Here is a 12,066-nt window from a genome sequence, read left to right as displayed (position 1 = left end):
TTCTCTTTTTCTTATCCTATTACCAATCAACTTCTGTTTTTTACAATTTTCTTTTTATCGCATGTGTTTCTCTCTCTCTCTCCCACATGCTGATAGTTAAAAAACAAAGTCCAAAAGAATTGGAGGTTGTTATGACATGTAATAATATTTAAATTCAATTCATAAGTATCCATACGAATCACGTAAATCTATTTACAAATTTATAATTTTTAATATTTTAAATTTAACCCAATTAATTATATTAAATTGGAAACTGATTTGATATTTAAAAAAATAAAAAATTTAAATTATTGTTCATATAAGACATCAGTTTGTTAGGTCAATATTTTGTTGGTTTCTTCTAAGAGTTTATACTCAATAAAGTGTAGTTTGAATTAGTGTCAATTTTGAATGAGGTGTCTTTTGCTTAGTTTCAGTCTAACTTCATCAACTTCTTCTTGAGTGGAGTCTTGTTCATTATATATATATATATATATATATATATATATATATATATATATATATATATATATATATATATATATATATATATATATATATATTAAAAATGTGTCTTGTTATTCACATAACATATTCTCTTTTTAAAGACAGATATTGAAAGAAAAAAGAAATATTAAGCAAGCAATAAGGTATGATCTTATAATGGTTAGACACATAGAGCATTTACAGGTGTTTATATTGTCACAAGATAAGAAATGTGAAAAAAATTATACAACAAATTAAGCATGGGGAAAAAATACTACAAAAGTATAACCACTCTATCTCAAAATTAACAGTTTAATCTTAATTTTTTTAATTATTCGATAAAAAAAATAGAATAATTAAATCAGTTCAGGTAAAACTTAATTTGTATTTGTAAGATGTAGTGTAGCCTATTTTAATGTCATATCTAAATTAAATAAATATGAATTTAATCTAATTTAAATTTAAACTAAATCCAAAAACTCTAAATCAGTTCAATTAAATAGATATGGATTCGAAATTCAATTTACTTTATTAAATTTGGTTTGAGGTAAATTAAATTTTTAAAAACCCAATTTTGTTAAAGTCACTTTACATCGAGAGTACCTGCAATATTGGATTGCTTCTCATCACTTTTACTAAAAACTAATTTGGTAAACTTATATATTCAAACTTATTTTTAGGAATATAGTTAACCAATCCAGGTCAGGTTGATCTAAGCTAAACCTTAATCAGATTGAAATAAAATTAAGTCAATTCAACACGATTTGTTTTTTGTGATTCAATAATTTTGTAATTCAACTAAAACTAACACAAATCTGGTGAATTCAGTGGACTGATTCACTTAAAGAATTTTTTATATTTTCAATTTATTTTACAATATAAAGTGATTGTCGCAACTTTATTTTTTTTAATGTAATACTACAAAATGTTCATATATTTTATCAAACATTATTACAAAAATAATAGTTAAAAATCGAAACATCAACTTTATATAATTTTACCACAAATAATTTAAACGTATAAATTTTCCAAACATTATTAGATATTATAATGTTTAAAAAATCAAAATATCAATCTACATGATTAAAAATTATAGACAATTATAATTAAAAACTTATAAAAAAATAGTAAAAAAATTTAAGAAAAAGTCTGTGTTAATAAATTATAAGTCAATTCACCTGTAATAATCCAACTTGAACCTATTTAACACATGGATTACATTCACTAAACTATATTTAAAATATTAATTTTTTTTAAACTCAACTTAAGTCGACTTATAAATTGAAATTCATTTTCACATTCTATTTAGGAATAGTGAGTGTCTTGGAGGTTTAAAGGTGATATAGCTTCTGCTTTCTAAGGAGGAATGATTAAAAACCGTATATCTAGCAGGGATAAAACTAAACTACAGAATATATGTTAATACTAACAAACATTGATATTCTTGCAGGAAGTTTTGGCTTTCAAAATTTTAAGCCACTGAGATAAAACTGTATTTTACTCCTCATTTACAGGGCCAAAGGCTACACATATACATTCAGCAGCTTCTGGTAGGGCACATTGTGCAAAGATGATGATAGAAACACATTTTCTTTTGTGCACTTCAAGAAATACCAAATTAGATGCATTTAATTGGTTGAATAATTTGTGGATAGCAGAAAATGAAAAGAGATAGGGAAGGTAAAACGAATGGTTCTTACTCCTTAGCCTGTCGTGCAACAATCCACAATAATTCAACATTTTCTTTTATTCATCAACAATCCTCACACTATAACACAAATCCATTAATGTCCTTGTCAATGCAGCTGGAAAATGAAAAACATCAATTTATTACCACAGCACAAAACAAATACAAACAACCAGAAAGACAGACCACATACGTAAAAGAAACCGCTTTTACAAGATTTTAATAAGAATGAAACAAGAGATTTGTGGCAACTGCCATGACAAGGACAGGGACAGGGACAGTGACAGCGAGGAGAGTGGGGGCACCCGAGTGTGGAGCTTCCGATGGCGTGAGGGAAGAAGAGCCTCCTGCGGTGACATGAATGCTGAGCTTTTGGCCGAGGCTGCAGTGACTCGGGAAGGCGCACACAAAGTAGAAGTCGCCGGTGCGGTTGAGAGTGATTTTGGCCGGCGACGTGTTGAACGATTCTATTATCTCGGTGACGTTGCAACTTTCGTAGTGTTTCTGCGACAGGGTGGCAACGTTGTGAGCTCCCGTTCTGAAGTTGAAGACTGAAAGAGGAAGGAGGTAGATTATTAACGGTGAAAGAAAAAAGAAGTTATAGTAATGCAATGTTTGAGAGATGATGTTGACCAAGAGTGTCGTTTACTCTGAAGGTGGTGCTTGCTGCGAAGGATGAATAGAGGGAAGGGTTATTTATAGGAATAATCCAAGCGGAATCACCACCCACTACATGCTCTGCTGCTTCTGTGATATATTGCAATGACATTAATTTGAGTGTGAGAAGAAGGAAGAGGATTTCCACGTTCGCCATGATCAAGCGAGTCTTGAAATGTGATAATGTTTCCTTGGGAACCCTCTCCTACCTTTTATACTGTTTCAGGGAACTTATGAACACACCTCCTCCCATGCACGGAGTTTTTTTTATTCAAGATAATACTCTTAAAGTGTTAGGACCAATAAATATCAACCACTGAATTCGTTTTCAATCTCACCTTAACTTTCTTGAAATTTTAATATATTTGTTTTAAAAAATCTTTTTCAACCTTTTAACAATTATAACAGAAGATAATACACAAAATTTTATACTATTCAATTTTAACAATCTAAATTCAAAAATTATAAAATTACATTCACAATCTTATCCTCTAACATGAACAATTCCTTATAATGCTACAACCAAACCTTCCCTTCCCTACATAAGTAAAAAGAGAATATAACAAGTTTTGTAATGTGAACTATATATTATGTTTGATACAGTGATTTTTACATATTATTTTTAAAATGTTTTTTTTTTCTGGATGAAAAGCAACATAATGTAGAATGCTTTTACTTTTGAAAATTATGTAATATTTTCTTCATCGTATATATAAAGTTCAAGCAAGCGTTTTGGTGGTAATTTCTAAAGAAAATATTAGAAACCAGTAAAATTTAAATAGATAAATAACAGAGAGAGGGAAGTGTTTTTATGAATTTAAACGTTAAGACATAATTTAGGATGGTTAGGCTTCAGTTTAGTTTATTAACAATTTGAAAAGTAGTGCTTACTGTTAAGATATGCTAAATATTCTATTAAAGGATATTAGGCAATCAAATATTATGTTAGTTATAATTTAGATATTATTATAATTTGTGCAGATTTGTGCACCTGTCATTCCTTTAATAGATGAAGGATTATAGGATCCTTAAATGTATATATATGGTACTCTACTCTTTGAAATAAAATATCAGAATTATTCTTTAAACCTTTTATTATGGTATCAGAGCCAACACTGATATCCTCTAAGATATAGGAATCAGTGCCTTTTTTCATTGAATATTTCTGATGGCTTCTTCCGATGACAATCAATCGGAGAAACATGATTCTGGAACTTCCGCTGCTTTCAAGAGTTATATTTCTACTGCTGTCGGATTTGTGACCAAGTCAGGTGTATCTAACTCTGCCCTTAATCTTTCTGTTGTTACTAAGGATAGTAATTGGATAATTGATTCGGGTGCTACTGATCATATGACTTGTGATCCTCATATATTTACTAATTTTTCCTCTAATTGTTCTAAAACTGTTATTATTAATGCCAATGGGGTCCCATCTCCTATTGAAGGTATAGGTACTATATCCCTCTCACCCTCTTTATCGATTCCTGATGTTTTATTTGTTCCTACATTAAACTGTAATCTTATCTCCGTCAGCAAGTTAACCAAATCACATTCTTGTGTTGCCTTATTTTACCCAACCCATTGTCTTTTTCAGAACATCCATTCCAAGGAGAAGATTGCTAGTGGTAGAGAGAGTGAAGGACTGTATTATCTTGAAAATGTCTCACAATCAAACCATAATAAAGGATTGACTTGTCTTGCGAACGATCACATACAAGATAAAAACAAAAAAGAAATTTGGTTGTGGCATAGACGGTTGGGACATCCCTCTTTTGGTTATTTAAAAAAACTATTTCCATCACTATTTCATAAATGCAATATTTCTGATTTTTTTTGTGAAACTTGTGTTTTGGCAAAAAATCATCGTGTTGTGTTTCCTTTAAGCAATAACAAAACTAATTTTCCTTTTTCATTAATTCACACAGATGTTTGGGGCCCTGCCCCGCAATCTACACATAATGGAAAAAAATGGTTTATCAGTTTTGTTGATGATTGTACTCGGGTAACCTGGGTATATTTGCTTAAATATAAAAGTGATGTGTGTGATGTGGTTCGTTCCTTCTATCATTTGATTGTTACACAATTTAACACATCTATTAAGGTCATTCGATCAGACAATGGAGGAGAATATTTTAAGACTGAATTAATAGAGTTCATGAACTCTAAAGGCATCTTGCATCAAACTACATGTCCTTATTCACCACAACAAAATGGAGTGGCTGAGAGGAAAAATAGACATATATTAGAGGTGACAAGATCACTTTTGATAGATGGTAATGTCCCATCTCATTTATGGGGTGAAGCTGTGAGCTCTGCCGTTTATTTAATTAATCGAACTCCTTCTAGTGTGCTTAACTTTCGAAGGCCTTTTGATGTGTTGTCTGATCATTGTATCCTTCCTCCCATAGTTTATTTACCACCTCATATTTTTGGATGTGTTATATATGTTCACTTACACCCACATCAACGTACAAAGCTTGAAGAACGAGCGATCAAATGTGTTTTTGTTGGGTATGGATCAACTCAAAAAGGTTATCGTGCTTACCATCCACCATCAAGGAAATTTTATATTTCTATGGATGTGACATTTAATGAGCATGAATTTTTTTATGTTGATTCTCCACTTCAGGGAGGCAATGAAAGTGAAGTGCATAATCGTGATGTTGGTATGTTTGATTGTGAAGATAAATTATTGTGTGAGGATCATTCTGCAGGAAGTGAGCCAATCCTAAATATGGACCCTTCTTTTCTGGATAATACAGTGTCTTCTGATCATAACCAATTGGCTCAATCTTCTCCACAGGTTCAACTTGACTCTTCAGAGGTACCTTCTGATACTATCTCTGATAATACTAATGAAATTGATCATGAAATTGATTCTTGTCTGCGTGAGACCACCAGCACACCAAACACTGAGTCTACTACTGTTCAATATATTCTTCCACCTCGTTCTAACCGTGGTCAACCTCCAGTTAAATATGAACCAGACCTCCAAGCCAAAGTTAAATATCCCATTAGTAAATATGTGTCATCTCACAGGTTATCTCAGTCATATGCATCATTTGTATCTCAATTATCTTCAATTTCTATTCCTAGTAATGTACAAGAAGCTTTGGCAGATCCTAGATGGACCGAAGCAATGGTTGAGGAGATGGCAGCTTTAGAAAAAAACAACACTTGGGATCTTGTGTCCTTACCAAAAGGGAAGAAAACTGTGGGCTGCAGATGGGTCTTTACAATTAAGCATAAAGCTGATGGAACTGTTGAGAGGTATAAAGCACGACTTGTGGCTAAAGGTTACACTCAGTCTTATGGTGTAGATTACCAAGAGACGTTCGCACCAGTAGCCAAACTCAATACTGTGAGAATACTTTTGTCGCTAGCTGCAAACCAAGATTGGCCTCTTCTACAATTTGATGTGAAAAACGCTTTCCTACACGGAGAAATTTCAGAAGAAATTTATATGGATTCTCCACCAGGCATGACTGATTCAATTGGAATGAAGGTTTGCAAATTAAAGAAGGCTCTATATGGATTAAAACAATCCCCAAGAGCATGGTTTGGAAGGTTTACCAAGTCTATGAAGGCTTTTGGCTATAGAGCGAGTAACTCTGATCACACCTTATTTTTTAAGAGAGGAAAAGGAAAAATTACAGCTTTGATTATATATGTAGATGACATGATTGTTACAGGAAATGACCAAGATGAGATTTCTAGTTTACAACAATACCTTGCATCTGAATTTGAGATGAAACAACTTGGAAATCTTAAATATTTTTTAGGTATTGAAGTAGCTAGATCAAAACATGGTATTTTTCTATGCCAAAGAAAATATACTATTGATTTACTATCGGAAACTGGGCTGCTTGGGAGTAAACCAGCTGATACACCAATTGAACAAAATCATAAACTTTTTCAATGCTCAAATTCAGCAAGCATAGACAGAGGAAGATACCAAAGGCTGGTAGGAAAATTAATTTATTTGTGCCATACACGTCCAGATATCACTTATGTAGTGAATGTTGTTAGTCAATTTATGCATGACCCACGGAAGCTTCATATGGATGCTGTTGAAAGGATTTTGAGATATTTGAAGTCCGCTCCTGGAAAAGGAATTTTGTTCTCAAATCATGAAAACTTAAAGGTAGAAGGGTACACTGATGCAGATTGGGCAGGTTCAAAAGATGATAGAAGATCTACCTCTGGATACTTTACTTTTGTAGGAGGGAATCTTGTAACTTGGAGGAGTAAAAAACAACCTGTAGTAGCAAGATCTAGTGCTGAAGCAGAATTCAGAGGCATGGCACTAGGTGTATGTGAACTTTTGTGGATTAAAAATGTGCTATCAGATTTGGGCTTTACACAAAATGAACCTATGAGTTTGTACTGTGACAATACTTCGGCTATAGCAATTGCTCACAATCCTGTGCAACATGATAGAACAAAGCATGTGGAGATTGATAGACATTTCATCAAAGAGAAGCTTGAAGCTGGAATAATTTCATTTCCTTTTGTAAGATCAGAATTGCAGTTGGCTGATGTTCTCACCAAAGGAGTATCAAGAAGATTGTTTAATGAGTCTTTATTCAAGTTGGGAATGTGTGATATCCATGCACCAACTTGAGTGAGGGTGTTAAGATATGCTAAATATTCTATTAAAGGATATTAGGCAATCAAATATTATGTTAGTTATAATTTAGATATTATTATAATTTGTGCAGATTTGTGCACCTGTCATTCCTTTAATAGATGAAGGATTATAGGATCCTTAAATGTATATATATGGTACTCTACTCTTTGAAATAAAATATCAGAATTATTCTTTAAACCTTTTATTACTTACATTTTATTTTATGTTAAGTATATATGTAAATTATAATTTTAATTATTCAATCATTTATTTTAAGACTTTACAGAATTAATTCTTATTTTTTATCAAATAATATTCGTAAAGACAAATAGTAATAATGATAATTTTCAATCTATCAGAATTTCAAATAAAATAAGATTATTTTTGTTTCATAATCTCTTTTCTAGCATTTTATGAGTGTAGGTTGAAGTTTGGATTCTTACGAGTTTAGTGTGATAGAGATGATGTTTCATGAAAATTATCTTTTTAATTTTGATGTTTAGTTGTATTAGGTGTTTCTTAGGTGTTTGGAACTCTTACAAGTATATTTGTTGTAGCTTGGAAACAAGTGTCCACTAGGTAAGAATAACTAATAATTTCATTTTATTTTACTTGATTTTGGATTTTGTGTGAAAATTTTCCTAAATTGACATGGATTAATTATGATGAGTGGATGCATATTTTAGCTTAGGTGAAAAATTCTTCTTCAAGAAAAAATGAAATTAGAAGATTTTTGCTTAAAGGAAAGGTTTCTTACTCAAGCTAAAAATTTCAGTAAAAACTAAACTTTTTTTTTTCTATTGTCGTATTTCGTTTAACTGATGAGACTGTGTTACCAAATAGACTTTTATATGGTGAAATTGACATGTAAATCTGTGAATAGGTTTGAAAATGTTTTTTAAATTGATAATGTGAGATATGATCTCTTCTTTAACCATGGTAAGAATCATTGTATTAAATTAAATAAACAAATATATCATAAAATAAAAAATCCATAAAAGTTGCATATACACTATGAGAGAAGCAACTAATAATTAATAAAAATTAAAATTATTAGAATAATCTATACTCTATAGCAGTGTAGAATTCTTGAAAATGTGTATGAATGATAATGTTTACGTGTAATATTTGATATGGATTGATATTATTATTTGTTATAATTATTTATATATTAATAAACCATTATTTTACCATTTTGATCATCAATTTTACATCCCAACAAATATATTTGTAAATGGTAGGGTAAGAGTAAACTAGTAGGACTTTTACTATTATATATATATATATATATATATATATATATATATATATATATATATATATATATATAGGGGTTTGCTAACGCGCGTACGCCTGTTTTTCAGTTGGTACATTTTAGCAATGTGTACCGGATTTTAGTAGACAAACATACCCTTATATATTATGGATTTTAAGTTTTAAGGTTAAGGGTATTTTAATAATTTTGATTCTCAAAACTTAAAAAAAAAAAAAAGAAACCCCCAAACCCTTACTCACCTCTATCATTCAAGATCTCTTCAATTTCACCATCTTCCCTAATCTCTCTAATTTCATCATCTGCATATGTTGAATCATCATCTCTAAAAAAACCCTCCAGGCCAATTACCAATTCTTTCGGATGTCATTATGCTTGTGAAAATTAGATAAAATTATATAAGACAAAAATTATAAAATGAAAATTCATTATAAAGTCACTTTTTTTGTAAGAAATTGTTTAACTAGTGTTTCTGATTTTTTCCAGGCCAATTACCAATTCCTTTGATGTCATTGTGCTTGTAAAAATTAGATAAAATTAGATAAGACAAAAATTATAAAATAAAAACTCATTATAAAATCATTTTTTGTAAGAAACAACAAGTATTTCTGATTTTTTCCAAGTCAATTACCAATTCCTTTATGCTTGTGAAAATTGGATAAAATTAGATAAGACAAAAATTATAAGATCAAAACTCATTATAAAATCATTTTTTTGTAAGATTGTTTAACGGCAAGTGTTTCTGATTTTTCAATTGGGGTTACAGTAGGATGTTTCTGATTTTTTCAATTGGGGAATTTTTTCAATTGGGGCTACAGTAGGGATGACAGAGAAAAGATTGGAGTGAGAAAGATGAAAGAGAAAGTGTTGAGAGGAATGAGAGAGGTGAATAAAGGTTTGGGGGGTTTCTTTTTTTTTTTTTAGTTTTGAGAATGAAAATTATTAAAATACCCTTAACCTTACAACTTAGAATCCATGGTATATAAGGATATTTTTGTCTACTAAAACCCGGTACACATTGCTAAAATGTACCAACTGAAAAACAGGCGTACGCGCGTTAGCAAACCCCATATATATATATATATATATATATATATATATATATATATATATATATATATATATATATATATATATATATATTATAAATTTAGCATATATTTACATTATTTAAAAGAAATTTAGAATAAATTTTAATATTATAATTTTTTTGTTTATAATATTTACATATTTAAGGATGTTATATAAACATTTTAAAATCAAATGAAATTATATTTATAAATTGTGAAGGTTTTAAGCAAATATCCATTTTCAATCTAACTGCTTCACGATAATGGTTCATAAGAAACAAAGTCCAACTACAGTACCGTAGTTGTTTTTTAAGCATACTATTTATACCAGCAGGAACGGATGTCGTACGGAAGGACATCCGCGAACGGTTAACACAATGTCGTCCACCGAGGTCACAATCAAGACCGGGCGTCCAAACTAACATTATGTACCGACCGATACTCCCCAGTCATGAACCGAACGTCCACCCGGGTCGAGCACCGAGACCGAACGTCCAAGTTAACGCTGCCCCGCCGCACATGGACCGAGAGACCTCCAAGCTCGGCCAGTCATGAACCGGACGTCCGCCAAAGTGGGCAAACAGGACCGAGCGTCCAGTGTGACCGAACAGCAGAACCAGATGGCAGCCCACCCAGGTTTCATCCCTGGCCGACCATCTTTCCCACCGACCCGCGCTTGGTCGACTACACAGTTAGACGCTAATGACTCATTTAAAGCCCTTAATGACTTATTAAGGTATGATTGGGTCGTTATCAGGCCCATTAATGGTAAAAGAGCCGTTATCAGACCCACTAAAGGTAAAAGCCCATTACAATCAGTATAAATAAAGGTTTCAGGTATGAGTTATGGACCAACTTTCCTCACGATGCAATATATACATGCATCACAGACCGCTCTGTCATATTACTGACTTGAGCGTCGGAGTGCCTTTGACACCGCTCTGTCATATTACTGACTTGAGCGTCGGAGTGCCTTTGACGCCAGAGCCGCTCGATCTGCTTCAGCTGATGAGAAAGCGTCCGCCCGATCCATAGCAGCTTCATCGTTCGTCCGCCAGCCTTTACCGTTCGTGATCGTCCGCCCGATCTTCGACAAACTTGTGTGTTTTAACAGGGTCCCCGGATCCGGTTGAAACACTATTATTTAAATAAAATTTAACAATTGGAAAAGAAAAAATAAAGTAAAAGCAGAAAAGAAAAGAATGCTAAATATTACTCTTAAAGATAAGTATTCAAGTCCGATTGAATCCGAATTTCATACAAATCTTCCTTTTTCTGATTTATCTTTTCTTTTATCTACCTTAAAAGGTGTAAACTTTGTTTATATATATATATATATATATATATATATATATATATATATATATATATATATATATATATATATATATATTCCTAAACTTATTGAATTCCGGACTAACAAAATATCTTCTATTCTATTAAAAAACTCTATAATTTCTGGACTAAATGCTTTTATATCATTCTTTCATTGTCAAGTTGGATTATGGAATTGAAATTTTGGATCAATCTTTCAAGATCAGGTTCGTTCCCATGTTTTCCCCTGCCGAAGAAGTTTTCTCTCATCAAAAGAATGAACAGTTCAATTTATGTTGTAATTTCTTTTTCTAATTTGATCTATTCACTAACTTTTCAAGCCACTTAACTGACCTATTTTAATACTTTTATTGCCAACAAGAAAAAATAGAAACAAATTGAATTTAGTAATTTAAAATTCAAAATAAATAAAATAAAAATATATTTAGTTAATTATTGCAAATTTGTTATAATAATAAACAGAATCAAGATGAAAAAAATTGATAAATTGTGTTGATAGTAGCAATGACTAATTTTAAAAAAAAATTATTTAAGTCATTTTAGGATGTCTAACAACTATTAATCAACTTCAACTTAACAATTAAATATGATTTTGTAAATGTGTCAGTTTTTTATTTCATCCACTATAAAATAGGTTGTTTTCACATATTTATAGACTTTATCATTTCTTTTTGTTATTAGTCGCTTAATTCCTGTAAATAAAACATTTTTTGTTTTAATCTGTATAAACATATCACTATTGATTTTAGCCTCTGTAACATCTTCAGTTGACATAATAATACTTTTGGCAACATGCATTATCGAGTTGACAATTTTATTGATGTGTCATGTAATTACGTAATTATTGCTGAAAATACCAAAATTTAGACCAATTTGCCTCTGTATTTTTAAATGCTTTGACAAACAAACAAAATACCAAAATTTACGTGTATTATATAAAATTAGAATC

The 12,066-nt window shown here is 31.0% G+C and overlaps 1 protein-coding gene across 1 annotated transcript; it reads right to left on the bottom strand.

Annotated features, from left to right (window-relative positions):
* Positions 1–2,278: 2,278 nt before the first annotated feature.
* On the bottom strand, positions 2,279–3,066 carry LOC124838170 (mavicyanin-like). The gene is made up of 2 exons (XM_047313696.2): positions 2,786–3,066; positions 2,279–2,703 (listed from the first exon to the last, which is right to left on the bottom strand). Exons 1-2 carry the CDS (start codon positions 2,964–2,966, stop codon positions 2,372–2,374), a joined length of 513 nt encoding a protein of 170 aa, XP_047169652.1. The 5' UTR covers positions 2,967–3,066; the 3' UTR covers positions 2,279–2,371.
* Positions 3,067–12,066: the final 9,000 nt, after the last annotated feature.

This window comes from Vigna umbellata, chromosome 1 (assembly GCF_029865625.1).
Source record: "Vigna umbellata cultivar VRB3 chromosome 1, Vumbellata_1.0, whole genome shotgun sequence".
NCBI classification, from domain to species: domain Eukaryota; kingdom Viridiplantae; phylum Streptophyta; class Magnoliopsida; order Fabales; family Fabaceae; genus Vigna; species Vigna umbellata.
Note: the sequence above shows the minus strand (reverse complement) of the source record. Positions and strands in the feature narration are given on the sequence as shown.

What these genes read in the sequence shown, in the direction of transcription:
- LOC124838170 (XM_047313696.2), bottom strand. Translation starts at nt 2,966, where the DNA reads ATGGCGAACGTGGAAATCCTCTTCCTTCTTCTCACACTCAAATTAATG. An exon ending in CAGAGTAAACGACACTCTTG is followed by an intron (nt 2,704 to 2,785) that starts GTCAACATCATC and finishes TTCCTCTTTCAG; the next exon opens with TCTTCAACTTCAGAACGGGA.